Source organism: Pistacia vera, unplaced genomic scaffold (genome assembly GCF_008641045.1).
Source record: "Pistacia vera cultivar Batoury unplaced genomic scaffold, PisVer_v2 Contig214, whole genome shotgun sequence".
NCBI classification, from domain to species: Eukaryota; Viridiplantae; Streptophyta; class Magnoliopsida; order Sapindales; family Anacardiaceae; genus Pistacia; species Pistacia vera.
Genome location: NW_022196018.1, coordinates 998,255 through 1,011,562, shown reverse-complemented (window position 1 = coordinate 1,011,562; position 13,308 = coordinate 998,255). Strand labels below are relative to the sequence as shown.

Below are 13,308 nucleotides of genomic sequence, written 5' to 3'. Positions count from 1 at the left end.
TCCAAGTGCTATCCAAGTCACTTATTCCATTCTTTTCAACAGCAGCCATCCCCCTTGTCACAGTAGTTGTGATTCTAATTCCTTTGTTACAGTTGCACAACTCCGCAATATATAGCCATGTTTCGGGAGAAGACAATACGTACATACTAGAGCCATTTAGAGATACATATACACACAAAAATATAATGGCATCATTGAAAGCTGAGAAACCTGTTGGCACACAACTCTTTGGACAGAGCAAGAAGGAAGCTTCCAAGGCCAGTGAAGGTGCACCCAAAGCTTCCGGTTCAAAGTCAGCCCCAAAAAAGGCTGCTCAAAAGCCTCAAGAACCTAAGAAGAAGGTATATATACATATATCATATATGTCGTTATTTATACGTATATTATAATATACTTTGCTTTTCATATTCTTATTTTACTCGTAATTTGTTCTAGCTAACATCAAAATTGTGTCGATTGTGTAGGGAAAAGGTGGTAAACCAGCAGCGAAGCACTGATGGTGTGCGACAAAAGCATCAAGGCCTGAATTACTAATGGTCTTACTATAATTAATAATATATATCAAATGTCTCGATCAATATTTAGTGCACTTTAGCCAGGGACTGGTCATCTACGTAAGTCTCTGCAGCTTGCTTTAATGAAATAAAAATTTTATTTGTATAAAAGCTTTAAGTACTGTTCAGATTAGGCTTGCCATTTTCTTTTATTTTGTTTGCAGCGATCTTATTTTATAGGAAAGATTGACAACCATTTCAAGTTCCAGAATAATTTACTTGAAAATTATGGAGCTGGATCTTTTTTTCTTTGGTGAAAACTTTGGATTTGTGACATATAACCAGGCTCTACAACTGCATAAAAAAGTTTAAAGACATCAACCAACATGAGTAGTAAAATGAAATACATCAGATTTGTAACATATAATCAAACACTTATTAATTTATTCATATAGTATCTTAATCAATACAATATTTGTTGATGCTTACATAGTACTTTTAACAAAACTTTAATCTCACACACTTTCGGCGATTAATTAATGGATGAGTATGTTGTGATTTTCGACCTGAATAATAACTCAACTAGGCTCACGTTCCACCTAATGAACTAACCCCACAAGATTAAGCATCTATCAACTACAAAATTATCAATAGGCATCAAGAAATAGAGAGAAAAACAAGAAAAATGAAAGGAGACAAAGTCGATTATAGTGGTTCGGCACTTAAGGTCTACATCCACTCTCCAAGGCAAGGTAGTATATCATTCCAAATAGCAATATCAATGGATTTACAGAGCATTATTAACCTTATAACAACAAGGAGGAAGAATTACACCTGATAAGTTGATAAACCCTCAACAAATCGACTCTCTCTCTGCTCTCTATTAACTAAGGGTGAGTTTTTATACAATCAAAGGCTCTCAGCATCAGAGTACATAATGATAATTATCACAGTAGCTCTGCGTAATTAAAACAAGATTAAGCGATATATTCCCACCCGAGGTTTAATGAAATCCTAAGCTGGTACCCCTGGTTCCATTTATTCCAGATTCTCACCCTTAAAGTGACGAAAAATTGTTGGATATAATAGTTAAGGGGTAAATTGATCATTTTGCAGGAGGAGGCACACATTATTAGTAGATCGCCGCCCTTAACAGTGCTCCGGCGCACGTTAGTCAACTTCGCCCTCGATGTTTTTCGCCCTTTTTCGATGATTTTTTCACCCAAAATCACCCTTGTCGCCACCATTCGAAACCCCATCCTCCCCTCTACAAAACCTTAGCCTTCACAACCCCTCATCACTCATCGATTGCTAGCCATGATAGTCGCTACATGCAACTACTTTTTGTCAATCTTGACCGGTGAACGACAACTAAACGGTTGTTGGGGACATAGGGGTTTTGTAGAGTTGGAGATGCTGGTTGCAGTGGTGATGTCCAATTGGATTTTCGTTATCGGAATCGATCAGAATCCAGTGAAGAACAGCGAAACCCTAAGCCTTACAGCGCTGGCGATCGGAGGGGCCAATGAGTTAGGAACCAGAGGGGTTTTGGATGATGGACGATGGGGAAGGTGATGGAGGTGACCAGGGGGTTCAACGCCATCGAAAACAACCTAGATCCGACAAAAACCGAGAGGGTGCGCAGTCACCGAGGGTGTTATTGAAGTAATTTAAAAATAAGATGGTTAATTTTATAATTTAAGTAATTTAAGGGTTAAAACGTAATTTATTAATTTATTTGTTAAGGACATTATGGTAATAGCACCCTCTATAACCTAAAAATTTCTAACAGTATTATTTTAAGGATGTGAATCTAGAATAAATGGAACCAAGGGTACCAACTTAGGATTTTGTCAAACCTTGGGTGGGAATATGTCGTTTACTCTTAAAACAATACCATCCGAAGGCCTTACAATAATTTGTAATTGAGTGATCAATTGTGACTGTTCTTGAGCCTTGTGGCATCATTAAGGCTGTTTCAGGCGATTTAAACCTTGATGGACCAGGATGTCTTGGAATTGAGATAACTGTTGGTGTGGTGATGATGAAAGATACAGGTGATATTCATCAATATTGATCAATATTTTCATTTGTTCTTAAGTTTCGATGGCTGTGACCATGAATGTTGATGGCGGTAAAATGATGAATATTGATGGCTGTGATGATGAAGTGATGGTGGGTGGGATGATTTTGATTTTAATCTTGTCTGGGTAAATTTCTGTATTAATTGATGATTAGATTTATATATTAGTTCTTGATTAGACAAAATTTATTTATAATTTCTTATATTAATCTTGATACTTAATTAGATAGAGATTAATTCTATTTTTCTTTTTCTAGGTTTTGATAAATCTGATATTAATTCTTGATTAGTTGAAAATTTATTTGTAATTTTGTTTAATTTTATACTAATTTTTTAATAGATTTTTCATTTATATGATTTTTTTATCAGTATGATTTTTTTAATTAGTGGAGATCTATTATTAATTTGTGTTTATTGAATATAGGATATTATTTTTAAAAATTATTATTTTGATAATTATCATTAAGGGCAAAAGTGACATTTTAGTTGTCAAAATTAGTCAAATTACAGTTTCCATGAACGGACGTTAACAGAGGGCGAGACATTGATAGTTTCTAGAGTTAGGGATATCAAATGTTAATTCTTCAAACCTATAAGGGTCGTTTGGATGGGGTTAGGGATAATATTTTTAAATTGAGCAGATGACGATGTTTGGTTGGTTTGTAAAAAAATATTCCCGTAATATTTTATGACAAATAGTGACATTTGGGGGTAAATTGCTAGGAATCTTAATACCTTGGAGACCGGGGGGGGGGGGCGCGAGGTGTGTTATTAAAACTTACCCAAGGTAATCTGATTTTGTTTCCCTTATTGCCCCTAAACAATTGAGCATTTGGTCCAAATTAGCCTTATATTTGTTAAGATTTACAAAACACCCAATTCACTCCTGTAGACCCTTTTGTCCTCACTTTTTAAAATTTCTAGACGACATTGCCCTTGTTATTGTCGTTATTTATAGAAATGTCATTATACACAGAACTCCATCGCCAACCACCATGGACCACCATCGGAGGCTACCAAAAGTCACCAAAATGGCATATGACCAGTTGTATATGGCCGGTTGTGCACCGGCGAGGTCTTTTCTGATCATGGATCACAACTCCATGGTTGGAAATAGCCAGATTTGGCTGTTTCACGACTAGATCTATGGTCGTTTCACGACCAAAGATGTGGTTGTGAAACAGCCGCAGATCTAGCAGTGAAACGGCAAGTCTTTGGCCATGAAACGGTTAGCGTTTCACAGCCAAAGACATGGCCATTTCACAGCCAGATCTATGGCCGGGTTTCAAGGCCAAAGACCAAGCCATTTCATGGCCATGGCCAGATGGCCAGATCTATGGCACTGCTGGCGTCATATTAATATTTAAAAAGGAGGGCAATTTAGTAATCTATATAACATACCCACCCATTTATCCTCCCAACCAAACATATTATTCACCAATTTATTCAAACCAACCAAACACATGTAATCTTCAAGGTGATTTTTTATTCCGTTAATATAATATTCCCTTGTAATAAAACATTATATGATTCAAACGCCCCTATAGAGTAGCAAAAATATATTTTGACCTAATTTAAACATCCCAAGTTTGCTTAATTCCATAAACCCATTAAGTATGAGTAATACCACAAAAGGCCCTACCGCATCTACCTTTTTGTTAGTTTCGACAGAATGGGTCAGATGACCTTAGTGTCTTCATCCTCTTCATATCCAACCCGCCCACCCTTTTCTTTCCCATTTAACAAATCCCTAGCCATTACAAACCCATTACTACTACCCTCCTATCTTATCAAGGAACGATTTTAACGGTGGGTGGATAATTGTCGTTTTGAAATTTTTTGGGTATGAAATTATCTTTACAGCAAACTTCGGGTGAGAGGATGTCGTTCTGCCTACATATATTTAGATGGTAAATTATAATGAGCGCTTTTGAATCTTTACTAGCTGGCAGGGTTATTTTTGAATGTGTGGTTAAAATATTACTGAACAAAACAAAATTTGGTCATCATCAAGACAAAGTCCATTTTTTGTGAGACTCTTCTTTGAAAACTCACCAACCATTTCAGAACTATGAACAAACAGACATCACATATGTATTGCACCCATTTATTATGCTTTATCACTTTCATTTATACTTTGTGTAATAGTAGAGGTGGTCAAGGACCGGTCCCAAGCGGGCCCGAGCCTGGGCCTGTTTGGGACTAGTCCCTTTGGGATTGGTCCCATTTGGGACTAGTCGCTCATGGGCCTAGGACCGGTCCCAGACCCATGAGCAATTTCAGGACCTGGACAGGTCCTTAGGACCGGTCTTATGGGCCCAGGACATGTCCTAAATGCTGGCCTATCTCAGTAATTATATAATTAACTACGTGTAATTTAAACCTAGGATCTACAACAAGGCCTAATCCATATAAGAATGAAATATCTAACCAATAATTCTCGTATTTTTCTTCCATCTTTAAAACAATTTTCATTAAAACGTCATTATATCTATATTTAGCAAAAGTTTTAGAAATTTGAAGTAAAATATCTAACGCTAAATTAGTAATTGGATAATAAATACCACTTAATGTATTAGTGGAATCCTAAAAAAATTTAAGAAATGAATAAAAAAGTTCACAAACTGCCCAATCATCATAGCTTACAACTTCCTCTGGATGGTTCTTCCGGTTGACGAAATCTGTAATTTGTCTTGCGGTTGGCAAAACTTTTTCCAACATCAAGTAGGTGGAGTTCCAACGGATAGGTATGTCTGTACATAACTTCAAAGGTCGAACCGGTGGGTCCTCTTGCTTACAATATTTGACGTATTCCTGCCATCTTTTATTGTTACCACCAACGATAAATCCGATAGCCACGTGCACCCTTTCCATCTTCGAATGTATAGCATCTAAACCTGCTTTAACAATCAAATTGATGATGTGGCAAACACATCTCTAGTGAAAAAATTTACCTTCACCACGCGGATCCAATCTCTTTTTAGTAGCTACATTATCAAGCGTTAGCGCTACTACTCAATCAGTTAATACATATTCTTGCAAAACTTCAAGAATTGTAAAATAAATAGTGTCAGCACTATGTTTTTCATATAATGGATTAAAACCCATCAATTTTTGTTGTAAACCCCAACTATGATCTAAGAAATGTATTGTGACAGTTACAAAAATCAATTTTTGATCTACAAGCCCATATGTCTGATGTAAGTGCAATAGATATATTTCTAAAATTTTCAAATTTGTTTTTAAGTTTATTATTTATTTTGTTATAAATTTTTAATATATCTCTTCTGCTTGTACTTCTACTAACAGGGGTATATGTTGGACAAAATGCAGTATTAATCATGTGAATAAAATAAGGATTTTCAGATAAATGAATGGGAGAGTCCGTAGCAACTATGAATCTTGCTATTTCCTCTCGTGCAACATGTGCATTGTATTACCATGTTGAGAGAGTTGTAAGTTGAGTTTGAATTTGTCTACCTGATCCAGTTGAAGATTTACTGGACAGTTGCATTATTTGGGGGTGCTTCTTCTCCAAGTGTCGTCGCATCGTCGAAGTCCCATTTTCAACGCCAATAATGGTTCCACAGAAATTACATACCCCACACGATTCTTCCCCTTCCCCATTTGTCTTTGGCCGTTTTGATTTGGTGAAGTGTCGTCATACATCGGACATGACCCTCTTTGACGGTCGGGGGGGTTAGGCCATGCCCATGTCCATTGAGTCACAACTCACTTGTGTTTGACTGCACCTCGTCCCGACCGAATGTGGTTGTTGAATTGCAGCTACTACCTCTTGAGGAAAAGGTGAAAATGGATTGAACCCTTCCATTTCTTTGGTGGATGGAATGTAAAACTCATTTGGGGATAATCCTCCGAATGCATCATTTCGGGAATCCATTATGAATTTATGATAAAATAATAAATAATTAAATAATAATATGAATAAGAGATGATATTGAAAAATAGAATAATATAAATAAATAAATAATAATATGAATAAATTATAAATATAAATATAAATTAAATGAGAATTTGATTGAAGATTTGGAGTAGAGAGTAGAGAGATTGAGAGATTGAGCGGTGTGGAAAAAATGAGAAATTTAGGGGATATTTACAGTGTAGCATGGGGGTGGGGGTGGGGGTGGGGTGTTGTTGTGGGCGGTAGAAATTAAAAAAAAATAAACCTAGAAATTAAAAAAAATAAACCTTTCCCCCATGACCGTTGGCAGCCAGCCAACGGTTATTAAATGGCATGCAAACTTTTTTTTCCCTTAAATTTTGTAAAATTTAATTTTAACCCATACAATTTCTGTTTATTTAAAAATTTATAAGAGGTTTTATGTAATTGTCCAAGGGGCTAAAATAAAAAAACCAAAAGGGTTTGGGCCCGGGCCTTAGAGGAGGGCTCGATCCCTCCTCCTAGACCAGGCCTGCTAAGACTGGTCCTCTCAACGATCGGTCCAAAAACCCGGTCCCAAATGCCCAGCTCTATGTAACATGATCCAACATTAAAATTTTCAAAATAAGTTGGAATAAGATTTTTTTTTTTTTTAAAACAAAGGAGCATTTACTAACTTAGGTGAAGAGAGTTATAGACGGCAGGTAGTATATAAATAATTTCTATAATTATGAAGAGAGAGAGAGGGGTTTGGTTTCGTCTGCTTTTGATTGTACACAGTACCCAACTCTTTCTCTCTCTACCTTTTCGATTGAAAAACACCTCTCTCCTTCTCTCTCTTATGAGTTGTTCTTATTGTACTAAGTTGTTGTTTAGACCATCTCCAACCACAAACACCAAATTGGTACAAGTTTCACACCAAATTGGTGTAATTTTTGATGTATTTCACTATTGCATCTCCAACCTATTGCACTAACTATTACTCCAAAAAGAATATTTCTTAAAATATTCTCTTTCTTTTTCTTTTTATTAATAATAAACAATTAATCTATTTCACTAATTATTTGTGTATATATTAATTAAATATTGGGAATGATATTTTTATTAAATAATAATTACTTTGAAAATTATACTAATTTAATAAAATTAAAAATTTATTTAATCAAATAAACATTACATTTAATATTAAAAAACATTAAATCTAATATAAAATGCCACCAAAAAAAAAAAAAAAAAAAAGACAAAATTGGCTTTGGTAGAATGTCGAGAAGATAACAAAATTTTATTCAAGGATTTGAATTCCATAACCGATCCGAGCCTGCTTGAGTTTTTTCAAAATGAGCAATCAAGAATTATGCAAAAAAGAGCTCAACAACAAGGTCAATGATCTCAAAATAGCTCTAGTTCTTTTCAATATTTTGATGATTTTATTGGATTTGGAACTAATCTACTGGAATACTAAATTGTTATTTTAGTTTATGTTGTATTTTCTTTTAATTTTAGTGTTTTTAAATTAGTGTTAATTTTTATTTTGAGTTATTGTAGTTTAATATTTGCATTGAATAAAGTTTTGTTTTTAATTTTTCATCATTTTTTGAATTATATAATTATTATGAATTTATTATTATAAATAATAATCAAATTAACAAAAATAAGAAAATCAAATATATTTTATAGTAGATGAATAGTGTCACACCAAATTGGTGTGGATGAACAATGTTGCACCAAATTTGGTGTGACACTGTTCACATACACCAATTTGGTCTAGTTTTTAGTGTTGATTAGAACACATTTTCCATACCACATCAAAATGGCATTGGGTTGGAGATGCCTTTACCATTTCTATATCTTCTGTTCGGATTATTTTAGAATTAGGATAAGTGTGTTAAGTCTTTTATTATTATCTTTTATAATTATATTATTATTTTATTAGGATAAAATTAGGATTATCTTATTATCTCTTTATAATTAGAGTCATTTTGGGACTTATTATCCCTTTATAGGGTCCTTTTGGGAGTCAATAGAGTCAAGTGTAAGGCTATATAATAGCCTAAATCTAGATTGTGGGAATGAATAAAGAATTTTGGTCAACTAATATTTCTATCTCTTGTTTTTGGAGGTCTCTGCTCCTCATATAAACAGATCTTATCCCAAACCCTATCATTGGTGCTCTCGTTCCCTAGTTATGGCTGAAGGCACTCGCTTGCGTCTTTTGGATGAGCAACTTGCTAAAATTATGGCTCTATAATCTACCCAGGCAGAGACTCTCACTTCTTTAACAGAGAAATTGGAAGTTTTGACAGTTGGTTTTCAAGATGTTACTTTGTAGATTTCAACTATAAACAACAAGTTCGATCAAACCTGCCAGCAAAACCAACAACCAAACCAACATTCCGGTGAATCATCTTCAGATTTGACTGGGCGAGGTGGATCAACTTTCGGGAGTTTTTTTCCCAAGTCTTTCCGTTTAGAAGTCCCTCGTTTTGATGGCACGAATCCGCGTGGTTGGAGGTTTAAAGCCTAGCAATTCTTTGATTACCGTAATATCTCTACTGAACAACGATTGACGATCTCTTCCTTCCACATGAATGGGCCAGCTCTCTCCTAGTATCGCTAGATGCATTCCAATGGACAGATCTGTTCTTGGCATTCTTTCCTACAGGATTTAAATGTTCGTTTTGGGCCTTCAGAATTTGTGGATTACCAAGGGCAATTGGCAAAACTTACTCAAACAGGTTTTGTAGTCGCTTATCAAACAAAATTTGAGGAACTCTCTAATCAAGTTTCTGGCATTCTAGGTACGTTCCTTCTAAGTTGCTTTGTATCAAGGCTTAAACCAAAAATCCGAAGGGAGGTGCAGTCTTTTCGGCCTCACACCCTCAACCATGCCATGAGTCTTACCCGCTTACAGGAGGATAAGCTGCAGGATCTACACCTATACTTGCATTCTGTCGACCTTGTATCTTGCGATCCTAGTAAATCAACTCCTAATGTTCCTTCAGTGCAGCAGGCCCTTTTGCCTACTCCAAACAAATCGGATTCCTTCCCTGTTAAAGGACTCACAGTAACACAAATGCAAGAACGATGCAACAAAGGTTTGTGCTATAATTGTGATGAGCACTTTCACCCTGGGCATCGCTGCACGGCCAAGTTCTTTCTCTTGCGGATGGAGGAGGATGATGATGAGCACGAGGATGAACCGGGATAACTGCTGTTGATGGTGTCATACCTTGCAACCTTGAGGACAAGGTTGAGGCGAAGGGGAAGGCAATGTTAGGATTATTTTAGAATTAGGATAAGTGTGTTAAGTCTTTTATTATTATCTTTTATAATTATATTATTATCTTATTAGGATAGAATTAGGATTATCTTATTATCTCTTTATAATTAGAGTCCTTTTGGGACTTATTATCCCTTTATAATTAGAGTCCTTGTGGGAGTCAGTAGAGTCAAGTGTAAGGCTATATAATAGCCTAAATCTAGATTGTGGGAATGAATAAAGAATTTTGGTCAACTAATATTTCTATCTCCTGTTCTTGGAGGTCTCTGTTCCTCATATAAACAGATCTTATCCCAAACCCTATCATCTTTTTTTGTGAATTACACGATATCTCTTCATCCTTTCTAATCCATAATTTATGACACGCTAATACCTGATGATTTTTTATCATATTTATTATGGGAAAGAGTAAGAGAGAAGGATAAAAAGACAAAAATTTACGGATGATGAATGGTCACTACACAACACAGCCATTGTTCTATTTCTTATGAAACTACCTAATGTACTGTCATTTCATGTTTCACCTCCACACTTACACATTGTTGAATTATTCAAACCCCTTCACTCACCCTCTCTCTTTTTCTTTCCTAAACCAACAAAACATTCAGTGCTTCTTCCTCAATTCATGACTTGCTTTGCCTCGTCTCCAAACTGTGAATATGTCATTGTGTTCATCATCAATGTTTTAAAACCTGGCTCGGCCCGACCGGTTTAACCAGTTCAACCGGGACCCGGAAGCTTCAACGGGCCGGGTTTATATCTTTCATATTCACCTAAAACCCTAGGATTTGGGAGAATGATCGGCGAACAATTGACGACCGGGATGTTAGGGTTTTTGAAGAGAAAGTGCCGATGAATGCAATGGTGGTGACAACGTTGATTTCTGGTGAGTAAATCGACTGGAAATCGAACAAAACTGGTAGCAGCAACAACCAGATTTTGCCGGTGATTGGAGAGGCTAACAGGGGTGGGGTGGGGTGAGGTGGGTTTTGGTCGGGAGGAAGAGAGGAGTAATTTATGGGTGATGGGGAGGGTTGTCAACGCCGGCGTCGATGAGATCTGGCCTGGAATGCCGATGCCAACATCGATGAGATTTGGCCGAAATCGAACCCATTTCGGCCAAATCTTGGGTATATTTTAAGGGGAATGGGCTCAAGAGACGATTGGGGTTGCATCTAGGGTGTCGTCGCCGCCAACCAGTCGCCGACTGATTTGTATTTGGGGTGTGTTTGCTAAATTTCAAACCTATAGGGACTTAATAGATTTTTAGGGGTGTATTTGCTGAATTTTAGAAGTTTTTGTCAACCGTTCTGACCACCGATCAAACCGGTCAACCCAGGACCCGGCAATTTTTCCGGGTTTCACCTCCGGTTGGGTTTTAAAACATTGTTCATCATTTCTGAATTTTATTCTTGTAATAGGCCACGTCAGAAGACCATGATACCACTCTTTCGCCTATCAATTAATGACCTTAGTTATTAACTTATTAATTATTATACAGTTTGTTACGCTAATTTTTTTTCTTGTTTTGGTTAATTTTGTGCTCCCGGGACTCGCAAAGTTTTTGTTGACTCTCTAGAATTGATGTTAGTTGATGTTGCAGTGGGTCTATTTAGTGATCCACTGCAACATCAACTATCTTATGTCAAGGATTGGCTTCACAACTCCAACAACTAAGCATGAAAGCCGGGAATTCTTTGCCTGAGATTCAAGGCCCTTCACATTTCTTCAAGGTCATACTTCCCTCAACACTTGAAGCTAAGATGCTGGTAATTCCTCACGCAAGTTTTATCTATTTTTTTAAGCAAACAAATCTGATTCTGGTGTTTTTTTTTTATTTGTTTTCTACTTTGTTACATACCCATTTCATTCTCTGTAATTTTTTGGCTAAACATTTTACACTTCTGTCATTCACTTGTACATGTAGGTTTTGTAATGTGCATATGCCAGCATGAACTTTTGAAGAATTCTCATGAATCTCAAGATGATTTTACATGCCTTTGCTTCATAGCTTATCTTTTTAATTCCATGTATTTTCAGTCTCGTCTCGTTGTCCGAATCATTTATATTTTGCCTCTTGGAAGTCTGCATTCAAGTTAAATGTTATACCAGTGGGGGCCTTGTTTGTTGAGTTTGTACCAGGACATGTCTTCTTGTTCATGGAACATTGATCTGTATTGACAACTATCTATGATTGCTATGTTGCGGAAGCATTTGTTTAATTGAATTCATTTCCTTTCTTTTAAATTGCCCTTAAGAGGAGTGCCTTTCCTTTTCTGTACATATTTCATTTTGGCCTTGATATTCCCATGGGATTATGTCGTTCCACTTTGCCTTGGAAATCTTAAATAGTATCCACCATAATTTGGAAGTGGTTTGCAATTTTGTCAGTCTTCTGAAATCTGTTTCTTTAAATTCTAGAATAGTTTTGCTGGTTGGAAGATATAGGTTCTTTGTTTTCTTAACATTGATCAATTCGAGATAAAAATTTAGGACTGACATGTGTAAAAGCATTTGTTTGACAGATGATTATCCATTTTTTAAAAATAGTTCTTGTAACTTAGTTTGCATAATTGCATAAAATCCCACAAAAGTTTGTGACAAAGTTTGGGGATGAGCTTTCTAGTGTTGCTACGATAACAGTTCCTAATGGTAGAGTTTGGAAATTTGGAGTCGTAAAAGATAGGGGAAAGATTTGGTTCAGTAATGGTTGGTCTGAGTGTGTAGAGTATTACTCCATCAGTCCAGGACACCTTTTGGTTTTCCGATTCAAATCAAAATCAAATTTTCATGTTGTTATATTTGACATGAGTGCTTTTGAGATCGAGTATCCGATTAGTGATGGTGAAGAGCCAGAAAGTGGCAAGCGGAACTTTGGACATCAGAACAACATAGAAAGTGATGAAGAACAGTCTGTGGAGATATTGGGTTCTACAACTCCAAATTCATCTTAGGACTTTGGGAAACAATTTTAAAGATAAAAGTACAAGGGCAGGGCCATCTCAAAATGTTTACTCTCCAACGCATAAAAATGAATCAAGAAGAGCTACACGACAAGCTGGGAAACAGGCAGTGGATAAAGGAAACAATAATGCTACGGACACCGATGCTTTGCATCGAATTTTTACACCGAACAACGTATCCACTGAATCAGATGAGCCACGTATCATGTTAACAAATATTTCGCGAATGAACAGTCTTCCATCGTCCATTGTTATTAGATGGCCGTTCATTTGAAATGGACTTCCGTCCATATTATATGGACGGCCGTCCACCTAGAATGGACGCCTGTTCATAGTTTAAACTGAAAAAAATTGGTCTAAATTATTTATGGATGCCCGTCCCCATAAGAGGACGGGTGTCCATCTTTTAATGTTAACAAATTTTAAATTTATTTAATGCTCGCATCCATCTTTTCATCCTCTTCCTCTTGCTCGCGTCCTTTCTTCTCTTTGTAGTACTTTTCACATTCTTTCGCACATTGCTCCTTCTGTTCCTCGTCATACTGCCTCTGGACTTTGCACTGGTGCTTGCATTGTTTCAGCTCTGG

At 36.3% G+C, this 13,308-nt stretch overlaps 1 protein-coding gene across 1 annotated transcript; it reads left to right on the top strand.

Annotated features, from left to right (window-relative positions):
* The first annotated feature begins 11,437 nt into the window (after positions 1 to 11,437).
* On the top strand, positions 11,438 to 12,712 carry LOC116129806 (B3 domain-containing transcription factor VRN1-like). The gene is made up of 2 exons (XM_031415535.1): positions 11,438 to 11,527; positions 12,353 to 12,712. Exons 1-2 carry the CDS (start codon positions 11,438 to 11,440, stop codon positions 12,710 to 12,712), a joined length of 450 nt encoding a protein of 149 aa, XP_031271395.1.
* Positions 12,713 to 13,308: the final 596 nt, after the last annotated feature.